This window comes from Henckelia pumila, chromosome 1 (assembly GCF_033568475.1).
Source record: "Henckelia pumila isolate YLH828 chromosome 1, ASM3356847v2, whole genome shotgun sequence".
In the NCBI taxonomy this organism is placed as follows: Eukaryota; Viridiplantae; Streptophyta; class Magnoliopsida; order Lamiales; family Gesneriaceae; genus Henckelia; species Henckelia pumila.
The window spans coordinates 80,658,663-80,686,362 of NC_133120.1; the positions used below are offsets into that span (position 1 = coordinate 80,658,663).

The window sequence follows — 27,700 nt, forward strand, 5'->3', positions numbered from 1 at the left end:
TTCTTCAACGCCTCGGCGCTGCCACTGTACCATCACAAGTGGTATAGTCTTGTTCCGAAGAACTTTCTCCTTCCTGTCTAGGATACAGATTGGTCGTTCAACAAAAGACAGATCTGGCTCTAGCTAAATATCAGTAGATTGAATCACATGAGATTCATCAGCTATGTACTGTCGAAGCAACGACACATGAAAAACATTGTGTATACTGGAAAGAGATGGCGGTAAAGCTAAACGATAAGCAACATCTCCGATCTTCTCCAGTATTTGGAAAGGCCCAATGTAACGAGGAGACAACTTGCCTTTCACACCAAATCTCATCACCTTCCTGAAAGGTGATACTCGCAGAAAAACATATTCACCAGGCTCAAACTGAAGTGGCCTGCGGCGAATATTCGCATAACTGGCTTGTCTATCTTGAGCAACTTTGATCCTATGCTTGATCAAATCTACCTTGTCTACAATCTGCTGCACCAATTCAGGACCCTCGACTTGCCGTTCCCCGACTTCATCCCAGAATAATGGAGTACGACACCGTCGACCATACAATGCCTCGAAAGGTGCCATATCAATACTACGATGATAACTGTTATTGTAGGCAAATTCAATCAAAGGTAACTGATCCTGCCAAGATAAACCAAAGTCCATGACAGAAGAACGTAGCATATCCTCCAGCGTACGAATAGTGCGCTCTGACTGCCCATCAGTCTCCGGATGATACGCAGTGCTCAAACTCAGAGTGGTACCCAACGCCTGCTGAAAACTACCCCAAAAACGTGAAGTAAATCGCGGATCTCTATCACTGACAATACTCACTGGAATCCCATGTAATCGCACAATCTCCTGGATATATAAGCGTGACATGCGATCATAAGAATATTCCCGGTTATAAGGAATGAAATGTGCTGATTTTGTCAAACGGTCAACAACGACCCAGATAGCATCACACTGACGTGACGTCATAGGTAAGTGGGTGACAAAATCCATAGTTACGTGTTCCCACTTCCATTCGGGAATCTCAAGATTCTGCAGTAATCCACCTGGTCGTCGATGTTCAGCCTTGACCTGTTGACAAACCAAACATCTCGAAACAAACTGATAAACACTTCGCTTCATTCCCTTCCACCAGAATCTAGTTCGCAAGTCCTTATACATTTTCATACTTCCAGGATGAACTGATAATCGACTCCTGTGAGCTTGAGATAGAATATCATTCCTGAGCTCCGCAACATTAGGTACAACCACTCTATTGGATAGGCACAATAAACCATCTGCCTGAAAATGGAATCCAGATGTATTAACTCCATTGGCTAGACGTGCCAATCGCTGAGTCTTAACATCAGATATCTGAGCATCTCTGATCCGAGAATACAATACCGGCTCAGATAGAATAGTATACAAACGAATCCCATTCCTCCCTTTCTTGTGCTTGAGCGTAAAACTCAATGAACAGCACTCTTGAATCATATGAGATATTTCATTAGTCTGAAGTGCAGACAGTCTCACCTGCCGACTCAAGGCATCAGCAGTAAGATTAGCAGAACCTGGATGATATTTGATTTCACAATCATAATCCTTCAGGAGATCCATCCAGCGTCTCTGTCGCATATTCAACTCTGCCTGAGTGAATAAATACTTCAAACTCTTGTGATCCGTAAATATCTCAAATTTTTTGCCATAAAGATAATGTCTCCAAATCTTGAGCGCAAATACAATGGCGGCTAACTCGAGATCATGCACTGGATAATTACTCTCATGCGACTTCAACTGTCGAGAAGCATAGGCAATAACATGTCCATGCTGTGTCAAAACACATCCTAACCCCTGACCAGAGGCATCAGTATAGACAACATAACCTCCTGATCCAGAAGGTAGAGCTAGCACAGGTGCAATAGTAAGACGTCTACGCAGCTCGTGAAATGACTCCTCACAATCCGAGGACCAAATGAAGGTAACATCTTTCCGAGTAAGCTGAGTCAAAGGCCTGGCCAACTGTGAAAAATTCTCGATGAACCGACGGTAATATCCCGCTAGACCCAAGAAACTACGAATCTCAGCAACCGTCGTCGGACGAGACCAGTTCAGCACTGCCTCTATCTTACTAGGATCAACAGATATCCCTTCACTCGAAATCACATGACCGAGAAATACTACCCGATCAAGCCAGAATTCACACTTGCTCAATTTCGCATATAGCTGCTTATCTCGTAACGTCTGTAGAACAATCCTCAAATGCTGTGCATGCTCATCCTTGTCATGAGAATAAACAAGAATATCATCTATAAAGACGATGACAAATCTATCCAGATAATCTCGAAATATCTGATTCATCAGATTCATAAAGACTGCCGGTGCATTCGTCAAACCGAAGGGCATCACCAGAAATTCATAATGCCCGTATCTGGTCCTGAAAGCAGTCGTAGATATATCTGAGTCTCGTACCCGCATCTGATGGTATCCAGATCTCAAATCTATCTTTGAATAAACAGAAGTACCCTGTAGTTGATCGAACAGATCATCAATCCGCGGCAAAGGATACTTATTCTTGATGGTGACACGATTCAATTGCCTGTAATCAATACATAATCGCATCGATCCATCTTTTTTCTTGACAAACAAAACAGGTGCTCCCCACGGAGAAACACTCGGACGAATATATCCCTTATCAAGAAGATCTTGCAACTGCTGTTTCAATTCCCTCATCTCTGACGGTGCCAGACGATAAGGTGCTCGGGATATAGGCGTAGTTCCTGGTACTAGATCAATACCAAATTCAACCTCTCGAACCGGAGGAAAACCAGGAATCTCATCAGGGAATACGTCAGAAAACTCGCTGACAACCGGTAGCTGATCAATACCCGTACTACTCATGGACATATCAACTGCATAGATGAGGTAGCCCTCCCCACCTGACTCCAAGACATGACATGCCTTCAGAGCCGAAACAAGTGGCATCGGAGGTCGCGCACCCTCACCATAAAAGTACCAGCTATTACTCTCAACAGGATGAAACTGTACCAAACGCTGATAACAATCCACAGTAGCGTGATACAAAGTCAGCATATCTATTCCCAAAATACAATCAAAATCCGTCATCGCTAATATCATCAAATTAGCCGATAACACATTACCCTCAAACTCCAGAAGGCAACCCATCACTAGACGCTTAGTTACTATCTCTTGCTCCAACGGAGTAGATACAACTAAATCCATATCTAATGATACATAAGGTAATCTATGTCTCTTAACGAAGCGACTAGAAATAAAGGAATGCGATGCTCCCGTATCAATTAATACAAGTGCAGGAATACCACATAACAAGAAGTTACCTGCCAACATGCGATCGCTTCCCTCAGTAGCCTGCTCCTGAGATAGAGCAAACACCTGCCCTTGAGTCTGGGGACGAAAACCAGAAGAACTCTGTGGTGCTGGCTGCTGACGTGGAAAAGTAGAAGCCTAAGATCCAACCTGGGATCCCGATCTACTAGCAGAACCCATGCGCTGAGGACAATCTCTTCGCAGATGTCCCTGCTGACCGCAAATATAACAAGCACCAGTAGCTCTCCAACATGAAGCTACAGGATGCTTCCCACCACAGTGGCTACAAAACTCCTCCTTCTTCTTCTTCTTCCCAAAGCGGAAATTACCTCGTGAATCACGAGAACCAGACGAAGTAGTAGGAGTAGAAGAAGACGTAGGTACAGATGACACAACAGATTGAGCTCGAAGCTCAATAAATCCACTAGGCTGTGCTGGCATCATCAACTGTCCACGCCTGTTGCTGGTCTCCACAAGACGGCAACGGTTCACCAAAGTCTCATAAGATACCGGGTCATCACAGACGACAACCTGAGAGTAGATATCTTGGTTCAGGCCTTGCAGAAAGATATCATATTTCGACGCATCACTCGCATTGATATGAGGACTGAAAGGTAGCAGATCAAGAAATCGCTGCTGATACTGATCAATAGTCATTGATCCTTGCCTCAAAGTAAGCAACTCCATAGATCGTGCTTGGCGAACAGCCGGAGGAAAATATAATTTCTGAAACTCCCGACAGAAATCCCCCCAAGTCACCTGTCCTCTCTCAGTACGTGCCTGAGCAACCTTGGCATCCCACCAAAAACGTGCTCTATCCTCTAGAACGAATTCTAGAACTTCCAATTTCTGCTCCTCAGTACACTCAAAAGCTCGGAACGTGCTCTCAAGTTTAGACATCCAGCTTCTAGCTTGTTCAGGATTCTCGCCTCCCACTAAGGGTTTCGGTCCTACTTGCATAAACTTATTAATAGTATAGCGACGTCGACCCTCATGAGGACGATGTTGATCATCCTGATGATGATGGCGACGATGATGATGACCACTTCCCTGGCCAACACTACCGTGACTCTCGTCAGCCATATCCTGAAAAGAATTGCACATTAAAATCCCAAGTACTAATCCCAAAATCTAAGCATGCTCTGATACCAAAAATGTAGTGACCCTGCATGGTATCACCTACTTACTGGCAACTAATAGCATGCATTAAACTTAATACAGCAAAATAACTTAACAGAGTAAGACATGCGGAAACAAAATCAAAATATACATATCAGCTTAGTAACATAATCCAGACTTAAATCTGTAGTGATACAACCAAATCGAAATCTTAAACAGTAAACATTATACAGCTATATCGAATCCTGCTGTATAATAAAATCCTCAAGGCTCCTGCTCCCTAATCCTGCCTTGAACTACCAGCTCCGTCCATCCTGCGACCTGCCCCATGGAATAGGGTGTCCAAGATAACAACTAGGACGTGAGCGCTACGCCCAGTACATATACATGAGTAAACATATGTATATAATGCATGCAACATGATGACTGGTACAGGGTCATCTGAAAAGTCATGCTCAGTACCGGCGCCATATGAGTGCTGCCACCGCACGGATCAACCTCTGGGTGCAACCACACTCGTCTAGTACACCAGAGTAGACAGACATAAATGCCCCCGCCGTCGCGGTACTCTCAGTGACAGACTATCGAGTATAGAGATGAGCGGCTCTATAATCAGGTATAACAAGAAATAGGCTCAACGTGTATATGCACATGACATATGAGTATAGAAAACGGTAAAACATACATCATGCCATATAATAATGCCAAATAAATGCAACATATAAACATGTATACTCGCTGGCAATCTCAGTCAATGTGTACGTACCTCTAGGCTAGTTCAAGTATAATAGGATCCTAGGTTCCAAGCCTATATTCAAAAATTCATCGTATCACTACATAAATTCTATAAGTCTTAACTAAGCTAATAAGTACTCCCAAAACTTAAATAGATTCTCGGACCATACCTTCGTCCGTAGTTAGCCCTTTGGAGTCGCTAGTCCTGAATGACTATAACCTCACGGTGGTTATTTCAGAACCTCACTATTAACCGATAGGGCCCTCAAGTGTATATCTCACACTATATAACTGAAGAAGGAAACGCGGGAATTCGTATTTCAAAACTGAAGCAAATGAGCCCTATTTATAGCCAAAATCTCGGCAATGATCGGAACCACCGATCTCGGGATCGGAGCTTCCGATTCCAGCTCATTCTGTGCATGTCCGACACTTCGGGATCGGAACCACTGTTCCGGGATCGGAACTTCCGATCGAACCCCCGATCAACACTTGTCAAAACTCACGGCTGAGTCATCGGGCATTGCTGGCTGGCTAAGATCGGAACCTCCGTTCCTGATCGGAACGTCCGATCCCCGTGCATCCGATCTGCTTCCGAAGTGGTCAGGATCGGAGCTTCCGAACTGGGATCGGAGCTTCCGATCTGGCCCAAAGTCAAAAGCCCAAATTCCTCTTCCGAAGTCCAATAACACTCCGAAATAGATCAATTACCAACCCTTAATCATGTTTAACATATTATTATCTTAAAATGGGTTCCGGGTTACTACATACTGCAATAGAAGAAAAACCCTTGATGAACTTCCTATAATATCCTGCCAAACCCAAGAAACTGCGAATCTCCGAAGCATTCCTCGGAATACCCCATTTCTGCACTGGCTCAACCTTCGACTGATCCACTGCAATCCCATCTCTCGAAATAATGTGACAAAGAAATGCCACCTGCTCAAGCCAAAACTCGCACTTGTTGAACTTGGCAAACAAACGATGCTCCCTCAAAGTCTGCAAGGCTGTCTGTAGATGTTGCCTATGCTCCTCAACGCTCCTAGAGTAGATCAAGATATCATCAATGAAGACTATGATGAACTGATCAAGATACGGCTGAAATACCCGGTTCATGAGATCCATGAAAACCGCTGGAGCATTGGTCATCCCAAATGGCATCATTAAGAACTCGTAATGCCCATAACGTTTCCGGAAAGCAGTCTTGGACACGTCTGCATCTCTAACTCGCAGCTGATGATAACCAGATCGTAGATCGATCTTGGAGAACATTGAAGCTCCCTGCAACTGATCAAATAAGTCCTCTATCCTCGGCAGTGGGTACTTATTCTTCACGGTGACTCTGTTGAGCTCTCGATAATCGATGCACAGTCTCATACGGCCATCCTTCTTCTTCACAAATAACACTGGAGCTCCCCATGGAGAAAAGTTAGGACGAACAAAGCCTTTCTCTAATAACTCCTGAATCTGCTCCTTCAACTCTTTCATCTCGGTAGGAGCGAGTCTGTACGGTGCCTTTGAGATAGGCACAGTGTTTGGCAATAAGTCGATACTGAACTCCACCTCTCTCACTGGTGGAATCCCTGCAACATCCTCCGGAAAGACGTCCGGAAAATCATGAACCACCTCTATCTCTGATAATAATCTACTAGCTGGTTCTGAGGCCGTGACAATACTCGCTAGGAAACCTCGGCAATCCCGTTTCAACAGCTTCCTTGCCTAAATAAGAGATATCACCTGGGGAATATCACTGCTCTGAGATGCATGAAAAGTAAACGGGTCGCCTCCCGGCGGTTTCACTGACACCGTCCTCCGACGAAAATCAATCAAAGCTCCATTGACTGTCAACCAGTCCATACCCAATATCAAATCAAACCCGCTCAACGGCAAAACCACTACATCTGCGCGAATAGAGTGCCCCTACAGCTCCAACTCCAGCTCTCGAATGACACTAGAGGTAGAAATAATCTGTCCTGACGGCATAGTGACATCATAACCACTGTCGGCAATCTCAGGTGTGATGCCTATCCGTCTGATAAACTCTAGGGAGATAAACGAATGCGTAGCCCCTGAATCTAGCAACGCAAACGTGGAGTTGCCTCCAACTAGAATTCTCCCTGCACGCAGAAGAATCCCAACAACTTCATACCACTACTAAAATTTTCCCCCAAAGATGAGTCACTAATAACCCTTAATTCTAATCACAAGTAAAAAATGCTTCATATTCTAACATGCAGATAGAAAAATCCCAAATAACAAATTATTCCACAAAGAAAAATCGAAATTCTTAACCAAAGGAAGAAATTATAAAATACTAGGGGTAAGATATACCGGTGATCAAGGAGGTATCTGGGTCTGCCTCCTCAGCCTGCATCACGAACACTCTCCCTGTAGTGTTCTTCTTCCTCGGGCAATTGGCCATCTGGTGCCCTGGCTCCTTACAATGAAAACAGACGCCCGCTCCTAGAAGACATGGTCCTGGATGCATCTTCTGGCACTTCGGGCAAGTAGGATATCCTCCAGCATTAGGGGCCCCGCCCCTAGGCTGCTGTCTCTGCTGCTGTGGCTTCTGCTGGTTCGGGCCCTTAGACGGCCCAGTATACTGCTTTTTCGCAGGAGGCTGCGAAGATGGTCGCTGATATCCAGACTAAAACTGCCTCTTACCCTGCTGCTCCCTGTGGATCTCTCTCCTACCATCCTCCAAACGCAAGGCTCTACTGACTGCCGTCTCATAAGTAAGGACGTCCGCCATACGAACGTCATGCTTGATCTCTGCCCTGAGTCCCTCGATAAACTGTCTCATCTTCTCAGGTGCACTGTCAGCAATCAATGGGGAGACTCATGAAATCTCGAATCATCCTACTGCGCACGTCTTCAGTGAAATAATTGGAGAAAAACATCCTCCGGAAATATTCCCATAGCATAGTAGTCAGATTCACTCCCCGTGATGCACTCTCCCACCATAAGTCTGCATCACCTTCAGCATGTACACTGCGCATCTCACCTTGTCGCATCAGTCAACCCCATGTAAGCAAAGATGCTCTCCAAAGAACGGATCCACCCCTCAGCAATGAGTGGATCTGTGGCACCTGCGAACTCCTTAGGTCCCTTCTTCTGGAACCTCTCCGCCACGTCCTCATCGTGAGACAGTCTCGGACGTGCTGCCTGCTGCTCCAACAGAGCAGTAATCCCTGCCATCATGTTTGCATTGGCTTGCTCCAATGCTGATAGAGGGTTTTGCGGAGGTGGGGATCCTCCACGCCTGTTCACTGGTCTCGGAGGCATTCTGCACCACCACATATTTCTTTACGTAAATCGACATGCATAACTAAGTACCTAAAAATTTTCTGCTAACATAAATGCTTAAGTCTTAAACATGATACTACTAAATCATACTAAAAGCAATTAAAACTTACAGACCGGTAGCGTGGATTTCTGAGCTCGCATAGCAGTGATGACCCCTCCAAGAACGCGGCTTTGATACCAATTGAAACATCTACTACTAATAAATGCGGAATTTTTTTTCTTTTTAAATAATACTAAGTAAAATAGATGTACATACATGCCCATACATATATGCACAAAATAAACAGATTTAAAAATAACATAAATAAAATGCAACATTCTTACTTAAATAACTGAGTCAAACTTAAATAGAATACTGTCAAACAATCCACTTAAAAGTTTGCATGCAAAAAAAATTATTTAATAAAAATAGTACTAAAATTCACCACTGACAAACATAAAAGAAATAGAGTTTTTAAAAATTCTTAAAAATATCCATAAAGACTCAGCCGGCGGTCACGGGGGATCACTGCATGTCCGCTCATACGTCCTCACCACCGGTAGGAACTACATCTTCCTTTACATACTCACCTGCACCATATAAGTGTAGTGAGCCTAGAGGCTCAACATGCTAACATAACAAGGGTTTAAAATAATTTAAATCACTGGAATACTAATACATAACATATACATGAATGAGCATGCTTAAAAATCATGAATCATGACTGAAAATCTTGCTTAAACTTGATCTTATATATAATCATATATTACATACATAAACATTGTTGAGCATAACATTTTCTAACATCGCATGGTCATATCCGTAGTGTAACCTTAAACTTAAAAGTTCGACTGATCAGTCTCTTAGAACCAACGTACGCGGCGGTGACGAATCACCTCTTATTGGTAGTAAACTACCCTTAAATTGACAGTAAACTGCCCTTAACATGTGGGGACTGGTCCCCCTTAAATTGTCACACTACTTTAACTTCCAACATAAAATTATTTTCTAGCTCAACCTTAAACATTAAATCATGCCATAAAATTATTTCATGAATGCATGCACTGAAAATATGTCTGTAATATATATTTAATTAATTTTTCATAATATAATATACTTATACTTAAAATAGACTTTATGCATAAAAATAATTAAATATATATCCCGGACTTATTTATTTTTCATGGGTTGGTCCAAACTGCTGGTCACTCACTCTAAGCCCATTAAACTTAAATAAAAGCCCAATAATCATATCTTAGCCCAAATAACTTAATTAAACTTAATTGGGCCTAAATAAAAATATTTAAGCTCATTAACTTAATTAAGCCCAATAAAATTCTAGACTGGCCCAAAAATCCACTGACTGACCCAAAAATTCTCATGGCGCCCAAGCCCATAAAATCATTGGGCTGACTTAAATAAATTATTTAAAGCCCAAATAAAATTATTTGGAGGCCCAAATAATTTTCTAACTAATTAATAAAAGCCCAAAACCAATTAATCTCTTAATTAATTAAAAAATTAAAATACTCGAGTCCGGCCCACCTAACCTGGACCCAGACTCACTTGACCCGACCCTAAACTCTACTGACCCGACCCTGACCCCAAGACCCGACCCAGCACCCAGCCCAAAACCCATACCCCCCCTCCCTACTCCCTTCGGCTGCGCGAGCAGCAGCCCTCCTTGCTCCGGCCATGGCCGGCCGGAGCGCCACCGGCAGGACCTTGGGAAGGTCCTGACGGTCCTAACCTACCATGGCTCGGTTTCAGTCATGCCCCATACAGCAGGACCGAGCCCCTCTTCCAACAACCCTAAACTGTGCACCCCAAGATAACCAGCTGAGATGGCTTTGTTCCTAGCCCTTCCTGGTTCGATCCCACTGAGCCAAATGACTCCTAGGACCCTCACTCACACCCTTACACGACCAGCAGCAGTCTGGTCCCTCCCATGGCTGAAAAACGTGGCTATGTCCAAGAAAACAAGCAAAAACATGAATAAAAACATGACTAAACATGCATGCTTCAAATTTCCAGATTTTCTAACGTAAAAATCGTGGTGATTCTGATGAAAAGAGATTTAATAGCTTATATAGTATAGAAGAAAAGGAATCAAACATGCATTTATAATTGTTTGAAGTAGGTTGATGCGTATAAGGGCTCCGGGACGACGAACGGACCAAAAACTCGATAAATCTTCAAAGAACGAGTTGATCGGCTATGGAGGACTATTTTTCTGAGATGGAGGCATGAAGAGGGTTTGGAAGAAGGTGGGAGTCGGCTGATTAGGGTTGAGAGATAGGGTAGGTTTGTTTTAAATTTGATAAATAGAATTAAAATAGGATATTAACTAATTTAGAAATAAAATCATACCTAATTAAATATTTAAAACTCCATAATAACTTAATAATTCTGATAACACAACCCAAATCCCGAAATATAAATTTAAGGGATTTTTAAAATTTAATAAAAGTCATTAAAATGACTTATTTTGGCTAAAAATAAACCCTTAAATAAATATATAACTAAATACTAAATTTTTCTTAACAAAATACCTTAAAATATTATTTTAAGGCTCATAAAACTCATAAAATATTTTTGGCTAAATATTTTGGTATCTCGTCCGTCCACGGTCCCGTTTACGCGATCAAAACAATTAATTTTCATAAATCATGAAAAATCACTAATTATGGGTTAAATGCTTAAAAATAACTTAAAACATGCACACATAATTTCACATAATTATTTAACCCATAATCTAAAATTCTAAATAAATAAAATCCCTAATTATGCATGCGAATTTACGTGCTAAAAATACTGGGTGTTACATAATCACAAATATAAATACCATCTAAATCTATCCATTGAATAAATAACAAGCACGTTTGTGTAAAAGGCATTGTATAAAGGGACTTTAATCAAACATACATCATGCCTAAAATTATTTACGTAAAATAATTGGAGACACAAATCATTCAAATTGTAAATTACAATTACGCATACATTTGGTTTATGACTTCAATACATCTTTTTTAGATGACCAGATGTGGATTTAGTTACAATTTAGTAAGTACCCAAAAACCACTGTATATTGAATTATATTTGAAATGAGTTAGAAAAATTACCATTGGTCGGGAGTGGCAATTGAGAGGCACCCTAAGCTTTCCTCTGGTATCACCCATAAATTCGTCAAGCAATATTGTGGGTCGTCGAAGCCACGATCAAAAAATGCCTGAAAAAACATATTTCAGAAACAAAATTGCGAAATCAGTGGTTTGCTCGCACAAAGAACCTATGTTCGTATATATATACGTAAGTTTCAGATGTACTCACCGTTTTGGTTGGCTTCATTGAGTTGGAAAATTGATCTGGAGAAGAGATGAAAAAGAGATGAAGAAGAGATGAATGGGGAACCGTGCGTATAAAATGAAGAAGAGATAAGTCACGGTAATTGATTGTAAATTTGGTGATAGTCAAAGGCATATTTGTCTTTCTATGTTTATAAGTAATTGTAATCCCAAGTTTAATAAAATGCACCAAACAATGTTATTATTAGATGGTAGTGTTATATATCCTCTCATATTTTTTATTTATCCATTCTCTTTAATAATTTCATCACGTGTACCAAGCGGGCCCTTAGCCTAGATGGCATACACTCTATGTTTTGGGCAATGGGCCACGGTTCGACCTCCTCCCCCACATTTCGTTTACTTTTTAATTTTTTATTAATTTATTTGACTTGGACACATGCATTAAAATTTTTTTATTTATTTGGTTTGGTTTTTAATTTTCTAATTTATTTGTCTTGGACTCATCTTCTATCTTTTTTAATTGAGATAATTTTAATGTCTATCATTAAGTCTTTGTTAAATTAAATTGGTTTTTTTATGTATAGACGTTAAGGGTGAGCATTTCTTATAAAATTAAAACTTTACTTTTAAAATTTTATTTTACCTCACTTTTCTCGTATTAAAAAAGGTCTAAAAAATTATTTTTTAAAAATACTTCTGAACTTTAAATTAAAATTAAAAAATTAAATATAAAATAAAAAAAATTAGAAGTTTTATTAAGTTAAAATTTGATTTCGTTAATAATGACAAATCTATGTGGCCTTCGAACATAAAGTTTCTCAATTTTTTTTCTTTATATCTCATCCTCAAAGAGAAAGTTTTAGAAAATAACGCATGAACCACAAGTTAAAAGAGCGAAATTAATAGTCATCGTTGAAAATTGATAGTTTTAATACCGCCGCATATTGTCGTCACTTAATATGCGCCCCCCTAAATTTTACATCCCGGATCCGCCCCTGATTGCAGTAATTGTTTTTACGATTTTAGGGGGTTGATTTTATGGCATAAGGATGAAAACATGACATCTATCTTATATAGTAGTCTTACTAATATTTATAACTTTTTTCAAGACAATGCAAGTATACATTCAAGAAAGATCATTCAAGTATATAATGGTTCCTTTGTCAAAAAAAAAAAAAGTATATAATGGTTCCACAATTACATGCAAAATCTCGTGTGAATGAAAAATCTTGTGTGAATGAAAATGATTTATGAGCATACATATGAGTCCACAACTTGCTTGGCCTTAATGTCATCTTGGAGCCAGCCTTCCGATGCCATCTCTGCTGTCCCTTTTCCAAAATTGTGCAAAATCTGGTTGTCGAACTTGTCATTCGTCACTTTCGTTTTTGGACATTGCGCTTTGAGTTTGGGGTAGAAAAATAGGATTTATTTTAGGATTGGAATCGTCGCGATCTATTCGATCGTATAATCTATGTTTCATGAAGAAACAAGCAGTTCGCCATTGTATGTGCATTTGTAATATATGGATTGATTTTCAAAAGAACAAGAAAAGGGACAAGCATGATATCACTAGTAGAATTTTCGCATTTTACTTCGGCATAATTTACTTCGGCAATTATTAATTACGAAGTAGTATGTAATAAACAACTTCGGTCATAACACAAGTGAAGTAAAAACAAACATTTAACTTCAGTATTTTAAAAAACACGGGCTTCACTTAATTTTTGAGAACATATTACTTCGGCATATATTTGTTTGCCGAAGTAAAAAAGGGAAAAATAAATTTTTTATTGATAAGTTGTGAAGTAAATTCCTTATCTTTCCAACCTTCAATCAATTATTGTAGTCGACTTACAGATCGTGAAAAGCCCAAACTGCATCGATCTCCTTCTTCCAAACTCCATCGATCTCCTTCTTCAGCCCTAGCTCCCCGCCGATTGACAACTCCAGCCTTCCACCACCACCAGGAGCCTCTCGACGTCTTCCAAACTCCATCGTTCCCCTTTTTCAGCCCGAGCGCCCCGCCGATTTACAACTCCGGCCTTCAACCACCACCAGGAGCTGCTCGCCGATGGAATAATTGTATGAATCCTTTTCTTTTCCTATCGATTCGGGTTTTAAATGTACTTTTTGGATGAGTTTTCTATTTTTTTTCCCTGAAATCGGGTTCTGTTTCTTTTTAAAATCAATTCGGATTTCCTCTTTTTATTTTGGTTTTCAATGTTTCATTATCGTTGTTCCCTCGAAGAAACTAAAAATATGCTAATGAATCGCACATTAGTGGTATGTGCTTAGGTATGGCCTGTGCTCGAACCACCACTTCCAGTGGAGGAAAACTCCCGATTGAAGTTAAAATTGGGTAGAGCTTGTTCCAAGCTTCATTTTGACATCAAAATTTCCAAGAACTCGTGACTTGAAGCTCGAGCCTGTCGCCCCTGTTTTTGCTATAGCTGTACGAGTTTTTGTTCTTCGATCTTCAGGTGATTTTTCTTTGATTAAAAGTTTGATATTGCGATCAAAAAACATGGCTGGTTTCAGTCACATTCCACAGGTTTTCCGGAGATTTTGTCTTCAATTTTAGGTTGTTTTTGTTGTCATTTAGTTTAGGTTCAAAATATAAATTATCAGAGCCAAACTCTATTTCTTTCCAGCCCGATTCAGTTATATTCGATTTCAGGTTGTTTTGTTGTCTTTTAATCTCATGTTTTGTTGTGTTCTGTGTACGTCACTTGCATATGTTTTGGACTCTTGTATAAATTCTAAGGGCAAGTCTGCGTTTTGGGTTTTGGGCCTCTGGCTAATCCCATGTGGCTGAGAATATTTAAAGAAATTGTAATTTGATGTGTCTTGGGTTAGCTTGAATGAAATAAATCCAAGCTTTTTATGCATTGAGTGTTGAGCATTTGGGATTTCACCTGGGTACTGCATACTTTTGTATATTAATGCAAGTAAAATATTTAGTTTGTATTTTAGTTTGTTTAGGATATTTAGGATATGATGAAACTGGATGCTAATAATTAGGATATGATGAAACTGGATGCGGATGAAATAAATTTTATTGGCAGCCACGGACTAAGGAAATTTATGGTAAAAGATAGAGAGTAACACTCCTAGAATATCATAAAATGAGTATGATTTCTTTCATCGACCCTCAGAGATGGAGGACACAACAGATGATGGTAGGAAAACTCAGTCTCTGTTACTTGCTAATAGAGCTTGATTGATGGTTGTTTTTCATTTGACCCTTACTTTGGCAGGAAATGTTATTTTTGAACAGAGAGCAAAAATGGTGAATTTTTTTATTCAAAATCTATTTTGTTCATAGTTATTGCAATTTTAGCATCATCTGTCGGTGGCATTGACGATAAATGCGCTGCTCGCAATGCAATTGCTGTGAGTATTTGGTGCCGATTGAATAATTATTTGTGGATCTTTGAAGTTAGTTTCTGGTATTCATTTTTGAAAATTTGAACGCGTTTACGGAAATCTTTCTGATTTCTTTGATTGCAGGAGGAGCTGTATCTCGGACTCCTGAAAATAAGAGTTTTTGGAGGTTGTTGAATGTTGATTGGAGGTCAATGCATTGTTTAAGTTTTAGGTACTGGAAAAATGATTGGGTGGATCGTTATTTTGATGTAAGGTACAAGAGTAAAGTTAAATAAAATTGCTGAGAACTAGCTACATGGCAAATCTATGCATGAGTTTGTTTATATTTCTGAGTTGAAAGCCAAGTTCAGAACTAGGATGAAAACAAAATCAAGTGATTTACTAAGCTAAAAGTTTGAGATTTTTCACTGTGAGGGTCCATGGTACGAGAAATTGGGTTGTGAGTTACGGGATGGATAAGCCTAGATTCCAAGAACTAGTCTTATAATGTTTTTGATGACCTGAGCTACACCCTTTGATTTGAGTTCATGCCATCTGTTGGTGGCTATAAGAACCAGGTTTTAGTTAATAATAGTTCTTTGCATTGCACTCTTGTGGACAAAATATTACGCCGAGATACAATGGTGGAACTCTATCAACTAGAAGCTGCAAAATTTTCTTGGTTTACTTATTGAAAAAATGACTTGCACCTTTAGTGATCATACATTTTTAAAAAAACAGGTACCTATATTTATGCTAACCTAGAAGAAACAATCATATATTGATTGATTCAAACTGAAATTTCACAAGCTAATTTTTGACTATCAAGAATCATACATACTAAATTTTAGGCTCTCATAAATAAAAATTTGAATTCATCTTGATGTGTTAGTATATTTTATATGGTATTAACAATGGATAATTATTATTTTTACAGATGCAGATTGAATTTCTTTCATTAAACATCGAATGAAATTCATTGCAATTCAATGAAGTATTTGAGATGGATGGTCCCCTCGGTGCTGTTTAGTCCTCTTTTTTGCTTTCTTCTTCCTTTTTCCTATTCGTTGCTATATATGATATGGAAATGCACTGCCGATGTGGGGACCCGGGTTGCTAATCTTATCTTAGGGCAATTTATTGTAATTAACAATTAAACAAGTACTTAAAAGAATTAAAGAAACAAGAGCTAAAAAAATTTTTTTTTTCAAAGGCAGGGTCTCACTCGATCGGAGAAAATGCTGTCAAAAATCTGCTGCCAAAGAATGGATAAACAAGTCATAATCTTTTATACATGCTACAAAATCAAATACATGCTATCTTATAACGTCTTACAAGCTTCTAAACATAATAAACATAAACTAGCATGTATTCAAGCCATAATATACAAAGTTCTTGTATCACTTCTAGCATGGTTCAACAACATAAAGTACAAGTCGTGCTACTTAAGCCCGTGTCCTCACTTGCTATGCCTCTATCTCGAGCTATCCTTGTCTTTTCTGACTAGCTCCTGCCCCACCTATTGCCATGCACACATACAAAACAAAGCAATAGCCGGATAACTCCGGTGAGAATAAAATCCCAGTATAAACAACTTTAAACGCGAGATAATAAACGTGAATGCAATGCAAATGGCAAAGGAAGGCTATCAAGCTGATATCAATAAAACTTAGTTCTTTGGGATCCCGAGGAATAAAATAACTATCAAACCACCGACACTCCCATTCGAGGCGGCATCAAGTATTTTAGTCCTCTGACTTTGGTACAACTATAGTGAGTCTTCTGGCTCTGAACATAAATCCATATTCTGTGCTATGAGTCAAGCTGACTCTAGAAATAAATCTACATTCCATGCCACTCACTACAGCTCTCCAAACGTCATCTGCACTCTAGGCGATGGCTGCCCTCTGTGCTATTAAGGCTGGAGTTCAAGATGAATGCAACATAAGCTGTATGCATTAAAAGCTATAAAACACATCTTGAACAACTAAGCATATAAGCAAACAAAGCAATACAAACAAATAATCACATAAGAAATATAAAGAAGCAAGTATGTGATTGACATGGGAATACTTGAAATGAAAGCTATTTCAAGCGTTCTATCCCATCTGAATTTGCTGTCATTTATACCTTTCGATGTCGTGTCTGACAGTACTTCAAGTCTGAAAACATCATAGTAAAACCATCTATCAAAATCTGTTCCAAAGCATAACAAAATTTCAACTAAAGAACTTCAAACCTTCTAAATCGTTCTCGATTCGAATCGACAATCTCGAGTTCGGAACACTTTGATCAAATATGAAAAATAGTAGATACAATCTAACCATATCAAATTCCAACTCTAATCATGCTTTGTTCAATCAATAAGAGCAAAATCTTGACAATTTGCAAATCGGCGGCATAACGGCTAAAAACCAGCAACCGAAACAATATCCAAAACAAGATATCAATCATATCCAACATAATTCTTTCCCATATCAATAACATACATACACGTTCAGCACATTCAAAATTAGAAAGGTTTCGAATTTTGCTTCTTAAATTCATAAGAAATCCAAACGATAGTCTTTTTCCGAACCGTCTACGAATACACGATCGGTACAGCTCATAAATACTTATATCTTAACATCATAATTTTCCATCTTCAACATAAAAATAAAGTCTGAGAAAGATGAATGAAACTTGTACCAAAACGAAGGTCTCGGAGCTGTGATCGCAGATATATATTTCTTTCGAATTTCTGACAACCGGAACGCAAGATATCGAAGCTTTTACGGATCAAAAATGGAGTTTGGAGGGTTTCAGTCGTTCTTCCCTTGTCTTCTGATGCTTCACGTGTAAAAGGATATAATTCAAGTGGAGAATGAGATATATATATATCATATTTGCAGTTTAGTCCCTGAACTTTTGACTATTTGCAATTCAGTCCCCGGAAAAGCGATTTAATTCAATTTCAATCCTTTCCAATTTAAGAATATTATAATTTAATTCTAAACTCTAAATATTCCCAAATTAAATATTCTCGGATTAAAATTAAATAATCTCGGGCCTTACATTTCTCCCCCACTAAGACATGAGTTCGTCCTCGAAATCACAAGCAAGCTGTATAGACAATCTGTATACACATAAGATAATGAAATAGCATAAAACAAAATAAGAACTCATATCAATGAAACAACTCTGGAAATCTCTGTCTCATATCTGACTCAGTCTCCCAAGTCGCTTCTTCGATGCCATGTCGACTCCACTGAACTTTGACTAGCTGAATTATTTTGTTTCTGAGCTGTTTGTCTTTGCGATCAAGAATCTGAATAGGCTGCTCAAAATAACTAAGAGTCTCGTCAAGTTCAGCTTCATCAGGCTGAAGAATATGGGAAGGATCAGGCTGATACTTCCGTAGTATAGAGACATGGAATACGTCATGAATACCAGACAAAGATGGAGGAAGAGCAAGTCGATAAGCAAGATCGCCTATCTTCTCGATAATCTCATATGGACCGATAAAACGTGGAGATAACTTTCCTCTCTTTCCAAATCTGACCGTACCTCTAAACGGAGAAATCTTCAAGAAAACTCTGTCTCCCTGATCAAAAGATAGAGGTCGTCGTCTGATATTTGCATACTTTGCTTGTCTATCCTGAGCTATTTTCATTCTTTTCTGAATAAGCTTTACTTTCTCTGTCATTTCTCGGATCATATCAGGCCCAACATCAGGAACATCTGAGATATCATCCCAGTACAACGGTGATCTGCATTTCTTTCCGTACAATGCTTCAAAAGGAGCCATCTCAATGCTCGTCTGATAGCTGTTATTATAAGAGAATTCTGCAAGTGGTAATGAATCTTGCCAACTAGTACCAAAATCTAGTACTACAGCTCTCAACATATCCTCAAGTGTCTGGATAGTCCGTTTTGACTGTCCGTCTGTTTGAGGATGATAAGTTGTACTCAGATGCAATTGAGTACCAAGAGCTTGTTGCAAGCTATGCCAAAAGTGTGATGTAAATCTAGGATCTCGATCTGAAACAATAGATTTAGGCACACCATGTAATCTTACCACTTCTCTGACGTAGATTTCTGTCATCTGATCATGTCTGTACGTCATTCTGTACGGAATAAAACATGCTGATTTCGTCAAACGATCAATAATCACCCAAATGGCATCGCACCCTCTGGATGAACGTGGTAGCTGTGTAACGAAATCCATGGAAATGTGATCCCATTTCCATTCTGGAACTGATAGACTCTGCAATAGACCACCTGGTTTCTTTCTTTCTGCTTTTACCTGTTGGCAATTCAAACATCTGGCTACAAATTCAGTCACATCTGACTTCATTTGTTTCCACCAATACTGCATTTTCAAATCATTATACATTTTTCTGCCACCAGGATGAATACTGAATCGACTACTGTGAGCCCCTTTCAAGATTTGCTGTTTCAAAGCTGAAACATCTGGAACAACAAGTCTGTTATTCACATATAACATATTATCAGCACTGACCTGATATTCAGATTGATGTCCAGATCTGACCATAGCAATCGAATTCTGAATATTCTGATCCTCTTTCTGTGCTTCTTTGATTCGTATCAAAAGTTCTGGCTCAGCTCGTATAGCACAAACACAGATAGGTTGCATATCTGTTGCAAATATTAATCCAGAAAGCCAATAATCTTCCACCATTTGAGATACACCTATCGTAGACAAGGATAAAGAACATACCTTTCTACTTAAGGCGTCCGCAGCTGCATTAGATTTTCCTGGATAATATTTAATCTCGCAATCGAAATCTTTCAATAAATCAAGCCATCTACGCTGTCTCATATTCAATTCTGATTGCGAAAACAGATATTTCAAACTTTTGTGATCTGAAAAGATTTCAAACTTCTCACCATAAAGATAATGTCGCCATATCTTCAATGCAAAGACAATAGCGGCAAGCTCCAGATCATGAATAGGATATCGAGTCTCGTGTGGCTTTAACTGTCTCGAAGCATAAGCGATAACATGACCTCTCTGCATAAGCACACAACCCAGACCCTTGTGAGAAGCATCACAATATACAACAAAATCACCTGTACCTGATGGAATCGTCAAGACAGGTGCACTTGTAAGCCTTTTTTTCAACTCCAAGAAACTAGTTTCACAGGCTTCAGTCCAGACATACGGCTTATTCTTCTGAGTCAGTTGCGTAATAGGCTTCGCAATGCTGGAAAAATCTCTGATAAAACGTCTATAATAACCTGCCAAGCCCATAAAACTCCGTATTTCTGGTACTGATGTAGGTCTAGGCCAATTCAATACAGCCTCGACCTTGCTTGAATCCACTGAAATCCCATCACCTGAAATAATATGCCCAAGAAACACAACTTTCTGCAACCAAAATTCACATTTCGATAACTTAGCATATAATTTCTCATTTCTCAAAGTCTGTAAAATGAGTCGGAGATGTTCAGCATGCTCATGTACATTCTTGGAATAGATCAAGATATCATCGATAAAAATAATGACAAAGTCATCCAAATATTTCTGAAATACCCGATTCATCAATCCCATAAATACTGCAGGAGCATTGGTTAAACCAAAAGGCATGACGATAAATTCATAATGTCCATACCTTGTTCTAAAAGCAGTTTTAGGAATATCTTCATCTCGTACTCTCAGTTGGTGATATCCAGATCGCAAATCAATCTTCGAATAGATAGCTGAACCCTGTAGCTGATCAAACAAATCATCTATTCTAGGCAGTGGATATTTATTCTTGATGGTTACCTTGTTCAATTGACGATAATCAATGCATAAGCGCATGGAACCATCTTTCTTTCGTACAAACAGTACCGGAGCACCCCAAGGTGAAACACTCGGTCTAATGTACCCCTTGGCTAACAAATCTTCCAATTGATCCTTCAACTCCTTCAATTCAATAGGTGCCATTCTGTAAGGAGCCTTGGATATTGGTTGCGTACCTGGCATTAGATCAATACTGAAATCTATATCTCGTACTGGAGGTAAACCAGGAATTTCATCAGGAAATACATCAGCAAATTCATGCACAACTGGAATATCTGTTACTGCTGGACTGGATTTCAATACATCGACTGCATAAATCAGAAATCCTTCCGCCCCTCTCTGCAATAAACGGGTCATAGATAACACAGATATCAAAGGAATCTTGGCTCGAGAACCCTTACCGTAGAATTTCCATTCAGATGCCATTTCTGGTCTAAATCGAACCACTTTCTGGAAACAATCTACAGTTGCCCTGTACTTGGTTAACATGTCGATACCAACAATACAATCGAAATCTGATAATCCAAGTACTATACAATCTATATTAATCACATTCCCGTCATATTGCAACGCACAATTTCGAATCATTCGAACAGATATAATACCTTCACCCAACGGTGATGAAATAGAAACAACAGTAGGCAATGGCTCAGAAGATAAAGAATGCATCATAAAATTTTTTTCAGAGATGAATGTATGAGATGCACCTGTATCTATCAAAACATAGGCAGGATAACCATAAATAAAGCAGTTACCTGCTATGACATCGTCAGGTGCCGCCTGTGCCTGTTCCTCAGTAAGTGCAAAAACTCGAGCCTGTTGTCTAGGAGGTTGAGTCACAGTCTGGCTTCCTCCTCCTCTGGTCTGTTGCTGAGGTTGCTGAGGCTGAAATGAATGCACCGATTGCCTTTCGGCCTGAGGTATTGGTCGAGAAGAACTTTCACCTATAGCTCTTTGAGGACATACCTTGGCATAGTGACCAGGTTGACGACAAATATTGCAATTACCTGTCACACCCTTGCACTGATCACTTGAATGTTTTCCACCACACTTAAAACAGAATGCTCCTGATTCACCAGTTCTCTGACCTGCCCCAAACTGTCTCTGTCCACTAGAACTTGAAGAACTACTACCTGGCTTCTTAAATTGCTTTCCCTTTGGCCTGAATCTAGAATCCTTTTTGTCACTGCTTCCTCCCTCAAATCTGGGAGATGTTTGCTGAAACTGTGGCGGATTCTGTGAAATGAAAGCTGATACAGGCTGGGGAAATGGCTGTGGAATGAACGGTGCTCCTCTTTGTCGCAAAATACCTGCTTCGGCTCCCTTAGCTTTGTTCAAGGCATCAGCAAAAGTATTTGGTCGTCCACTGTTCACCAAGGTAAACACATCTGGATTAAGGCCATTGATAAACTGATCCGCCATTGCTTCATCAGTAGCTGCTATATGTGGTGCAAACTTCAAAAGACTTGAAAATTTGGCCACATATTCCTCGATATTCAAATTACCTTGCCTTAGATTGGCAAATTCAGCACCTTTATCCTTCCTGTAGGAGACTGGAAAGAAACGTTGATAGAACTCAGTTTTAAATACAGTCCAGGTGATAATCGTACCTCGTTGTTCCAATGCCCGTTTGGTAGTAATCCACCAACTTTTGGCAACTTCATGAAGTTGATGTATTACCAGTCGGATACGACGATCATCTGTATAATCGAGTGATTCAAACAGTTGTTCTATATCTTCAAGCCAATTCTCACAATCCACTGAATTTTCTGTTCCTTTCAATTTTGGCGGTTTGAATGACTGAAATCGTTTTAACAAAGTCTCCATTGGAGTAGCAGTAGGATCCAACGGGTCAGTAGATGTACTACCCTGTGCATTCTGAGTTTCAACAATTGGCGGTGGTACTTGTACTGGTTCAGCTGGAGGAACCACTAATGGCTATCTAATGACCGGTGCTTTACGGGGAGGCATATCTGATTGTCAAACAGATTAGTGCATAAACAATATAATATGCAGAAATTTATTCCATCCTTCTCTGATAAGCATTCTCATGCATTCTCATGAGAATTCAGGTTCTGACTAAGGATATTCTGGAATACAATTGCATATATATAGCATGCAGTAGCAATAAAAGCACATAATCATGCAATCACATAATTATTGCTATATATAAAGCATGCTAGCAGATAATGCACATAATCAGATATAACATGTACTCTCATGCAATATTAAACAATCAGACAGACTCAAACTACCCCGCTCATCAACTTCTATCTAAATCCAGAAACTTATGCTCTGATACCACCTATTGTGGGGACCCGGGTTGCTAATCTTATCTTAGGGTAATTTATTGTAATTAACAATTAAACAAGTACTTAAAAGAATTAAAGAAACAAGAGCTAAAAAAAAAAAAATTTTCAAAGGCAGGGTCTCACTCGATCGGAGAAAATGCTGTCAAAAATCTGCTGCCAAAGAATGGATAAACAAGTCATAATCTTTTATACATGCTACAAAATCAAATACATGCTATCTTATAACGTCTTACAAGCTTCTAAACATAATAAACATAAACTAGCATGTATTCAAGCCATAATATACAAAGTTCTTGTATCACTTCTAGCATGGTTCAACAACATAAAGTACAAGTCGTGCTACTTAAGCCCGTGTCCTCACTTGCTATGCCTCTATCTCGAGCTATCCTTGTCTTTTCTGACTAGCTCCTGCCCCACCTATTGCCATGCACACATACAAAACAAAGCAATAGCCGGATAACTCCGGTGAGAATAAAATCCCAGTATAAACAACTTTAAACGCGAGATAATAAACGTGAATGCAATGCAAATGGCAAAGAAAGGCTATCAAGCTGATATCAATAAAACTTAGTTCTTTGGGATCCCGAGGAATAAAATAACTATCAAACCACCGACACTCCCATTCGAGGCGGCATCAAGTATTTTAGTCCTCTGACTTTGGTACAACTATAGTGAGTCTTCTGGCTCTGAACATAAATCCATATTCTGTGCCATGAGTCAAGCTGACTCTAGAAATAAATCTACATTCCATGCCACTCACTACAGCTCTCCAAACGTCATCTGCACTCTAGGCGATGGCTGCCCTCTGTGCTATTAAGGCTGGAGTTCAAGATGAATGCAACATAAGCTGTATGCATTAAAAGCTATAAAACACATCTTGAACAACTAAGCATATAAGCAAACAAAGCAATACAAACAAATAATCACATAAGAAATATAAAGAAGCAAGTATGTGATTGACATGGGAATACTTGAAATGAAAGCTATTTCAAGCGTTCTATCCCATCTGAATTTGCTGTCATTTATACCTTTCGATGTCGTGTCTGACAGTACTTCAAGTCTGAAAACATCATAGTAAAACCATCTATCAAAATCTGTTCCAAAGCATAACAAAATTTCAACTAAAGAACTTCAAACCTTCTAAATCGTTCTCGATTCGAATCGACAATCTCGAGTTCGGAACACTTTGATCAAATATGAAAAATAGTAGATACAATCTAACCATATCAAATTCCAACTCTAATCATGCTTTGTTCAATCAATAAGAGCAAAATCTTGACAATTTGCAAATCGGCGGCATAACGGCTAAAAACCAGCAACCGAAACAATATCCAAAACAAGATATCAATCATATCCAACATAATTCTTTCCCATATCAATAACATACATACACGTTCAGCACATTCAAAATTAGAAAGGTTTCGAATTTTGCTTCTTAAATTCATAAGAAATCCAAACGATAGTCTTTTTCCGAACCGTCTACGAATACACGATCGGTACAGCTCATAAATACTTATATCTTAACATCATAATTTTCCATCTTCAACATAAAAATAAAGTCTGAGAAAGATGAATGAAACTTGTACCAAAACGAAGGTCTCGGAGCTGTGATCGCAGATATATATTTCTTTCGAATTTCTGACAACCGGAACGCAAGATATCGAAGCTTTTACGGATCAAAAATGGAGTTTGGAGGGTTTCAGTCGTTCTTCCCTTGTCTTCTGATGCTTCACGTGTAAAAGGATATAATTCAAGTGGAGAATGAGATATATATATCATATTTGCAGTTTAGTCCCTGAACTTTTGACTATTTGCAATTCAATCCCCGGAAAAGCGATTTAATTCAATTTCAATCCTTTCCAATTTAAGAATATTAGAATTTAATTCTAAACTCTAAATATTCCCAAATTAAATATTTTCGGATTAAAATTAAATAATCCCGGGCCTTACAGCCGAGGCTGTTAAAAGTTAATTCGTTTAGCATTTGACACCAACGTTACTTTGATTACACAATGATTCAGAATTTTGTGTCATAGAGGGTGCATTTCCATGTCAAGCAAATATTATACTTAAAAGACGAAGAGCTGAGGGTCGAAGAAATACTTGTAATTTGTTTTGTAGTTTAATATAGGAATCTACTAGTGGCTCCGAGGCATGATCCTCTCGCATATCTGCGCGGAGTATCCCCAAGAAACGGACATGGACCTAGTTGGTTTAATTTCTTGCACATCATATATTATATATACAGATTTAATTTGGAGCTAGCTAGCTAGAAGAAGCTGGATCGATCAGGAGAAGAGAAGAAGCGTTAGCTGCATATGGATCTATATATATATATAGTTTGTTTTGGTATTAATAATTAATCAAGATCATTTTATGTCTAAATACTATCGGTATAACGTTTGATATATTAGCTTGCAGCAGTACTGTCTTTTTTGGGATCGATGATGAACAATGTAGTTGATCGACTTGTATATGTACGATCGAGCCAGCCGCCTTTATAATTAATTAATTAAGTACCTAGCTTGTTCCATTTATATTCTTATATATCATATATTTAAGAAGCTAGTGTTTTAATAACCGAGAAATCAAATAATTAATATTTCAATCTTCCAGTTTAATTCCCTAGCCATATTGGCTGTGTTTAGTTTCCTTTTCTTTTCTTTTGGATGCGTGTAATTAATTATTAGCATGCATATATATTCCTGTAATATATTCTTGGCAGAAAGGATTTCACAATCTCTTGGAATATTTAGGATATGATGAAACTGGATGCGGATGAAAGAATACTTTTAAGAGGTTCAAGGGGCCTTCCCAATATCCATCATGTCAATGACACTACCATGGTAAGATTTTGTCTAGTTTTAATGCAAGTAAAATATTTAGTTTGTATTTTAGTTTGTTTCTGCTGCTCTCCAGCCAATCTAAGTTCATGTAGTTGAACTGTAATGTTTCTTGTCATATATTTAAAAGGGTTAAATATGTGCGTCAAGTTCTTTGAATTCTTCCTCTAGTTTCTCTCTATCTGTGATAGTATTCTTTTTGACAGAAATAATCCATAAAAAATGTAACCAACATATGAAAACATATCCTCACCTCTAATTATTATTATTTTTGTTTTTTTTGTCAAATTATGTTAAATATATCATGCGCCACAAATGAGAGTCTCGTTGTGGCTGGACTACAATATCTGTTGTGATTATGTGAACTAGCATATTGGCCTTATGGATATATTAAGGGATAATTTATAGATTACATGGTTATTTTAGCCATGCAATGCTTCGTCAAATTATTGGGATATGATCATTCTGATTTTTTGATTAAAACAGCAGAAAAGGCATAAGAGAGGGAATTTTGTCATTTTATGATATTATTCCTTCTTGATTATGTAATTTTTCACGAATTGGTGTTTGGTTTCCTGAAAAAGTGGGTGCCCTGATTTTTCGTTGAGCAAGCAGCACTACTACAGTCCTATCTGTGGCTTCTCAACTAAACTGTAGTGCATGAGTTTCCAGAATGCAAGTAATCCTTTTTTTTAGAGGTGCGGGTAATCCTTTATATTTTATTGTCACTATAAACTATTTTTTCATGGGTAAAAAACCACATTACAATTAGCTATAATTTTACCCTCTTGCATATTGGTGACTTCACATCATTAATTCGAAATGAATGGAGAGAATCTGGAAAAAGAACCTCGCATCATGGAGCTTAGGAATCAGGTAAAGTTTTTGTTCTCTGAGAGGGCATACACTTTTTATTTTCCTTAGGTATTAAAAAATTGATTTTTAGCATTAGTTGTATTTTTAGATTTTTGCAGCTCTTAGTAAGCCTCCCCATCCTTTCAAACAGTCTTTGGTTGATCTCAAGAGTTGCATCCACAATGCACTACTCTTCATTCTAAAACTATTAATTCGAGCCACTTAAACTTCATGATAGGAAACTATTAATTTGAGTTCGTCCAGACTTTCAGTTTATGGAGCAGATCATGGACTTGGAAGTCGCCCTTCAGCAATAGGACATTCTGGCGGGCCTATTGTCACTCAGGTTTGGGCATGTACTTTGAATATTGCTTCTGTTCATTGAATTTAGGAGTTGGATGTTACTGCTTGCACTATTTATTCCTGTAAATATGTCATGTTGATTCCTTGTGGCAGGTTGCACAGACAATGCAAGTACCACTTGCTTATGCAGATGATATAATTGGAGTTCAGGGAGAAATATTGATTACATTAGACGCACTAGTGGTGACATTCTAACTGTGCAAGAGAGTAGGGGCCTGCCTGATGAAATCACCGTAGAGATAAAAGGCACCCCTTCACAAGTTCAACTTGCATTAGAATTTAATTTCGATTGATTTGTAATACTAAAAAATTGTATATTAAATTTTATTTTTGAAATTTTAAATTTTGGTTTATTTATAATATTGAAAATTTTATATTATTTTTAATTTTTTTTTGTTTTTTAGAAT

The 27,700-nt window shown here is 38.6% G+C and overlaps 1 protein-coding gene across 21 annotated transcripts; it reads left to right on the forward strand.

The window, feature by feature from the left end:
- The first annotated feature begins 13,590 nt into the window (after positions 1–13,590).
- Positions 13,591–27,642, forward strand: LOC140886480 (RNA-binding KH domain-containing protein PEPPER-like). Of its 21 annotated transcripts, none has more exons than XR_012151609.1 (8): positions 13,591–13,848; positions 14,048–14,246; positions 15,277–15,406; positions 16,070–16,151; positions 25,989–26,078; positions 26,660–26,773; positions 27,195–27,276; positions 27,387–27,642. XR_012151609.1 is itself a non-coding variant. In XM_073293178.1 (8 exons), the coding sequence occupies exons 6-8, from the start codon at positions 26,902–26,904 to the stop codon at positions 27,486–27,488; spliced, it is 234 nt and encodes a 77-aa protein (XP_073149279.1). In that variant the 5' UTR covers positions 13,592–13,848; positions 14,048–14,246; positions 15,277–15,406; positions 16,070–16,151; positions 25,989–26,078; positions 26,562–26,901; the 3' UTR covers positions 27,489–27,635. The 21 variants fall into 21 exon arrangements, 16 of the variants coding, with proteins under 16 accessions (XP_073149279.1, XP_073149171.1, XP_073149176.1 ...); XR_012151606.1 differs by having other exon boundaries at positions 26,562–26,773; positions 27,203–27,276; positions 27,387–27,641; XR_012151604.1 differs by having other exon boundaries at positions 26,562–26,773; positions 27,387–27,640.
- Positions 27,643–27,700: the final 58 nt, after the last annotated feature.

Coding starts and splice junctions, on each gene's coding strand:
- LOC140886480 (XM_073293070.1), top strand. CDS start 15,345: ATGCATTGTTTAAGTTTTAGGTACTGGAAAAATGATTGGGTGGATCGT. Junction 15,402..25,988: donor GGGTGGATCGTTATTTTGAT/GTAAGGTACAAG, acceptor TGGAATATTTAG/GATATGATGAAACTGGATGC. Junction 26,079..27,168: donor ATGTCAATGACACTACCATG/GTAAGATTTTGT, acceptor ACTTCATGATAG/GAAACTATTAATTTGAGTTC.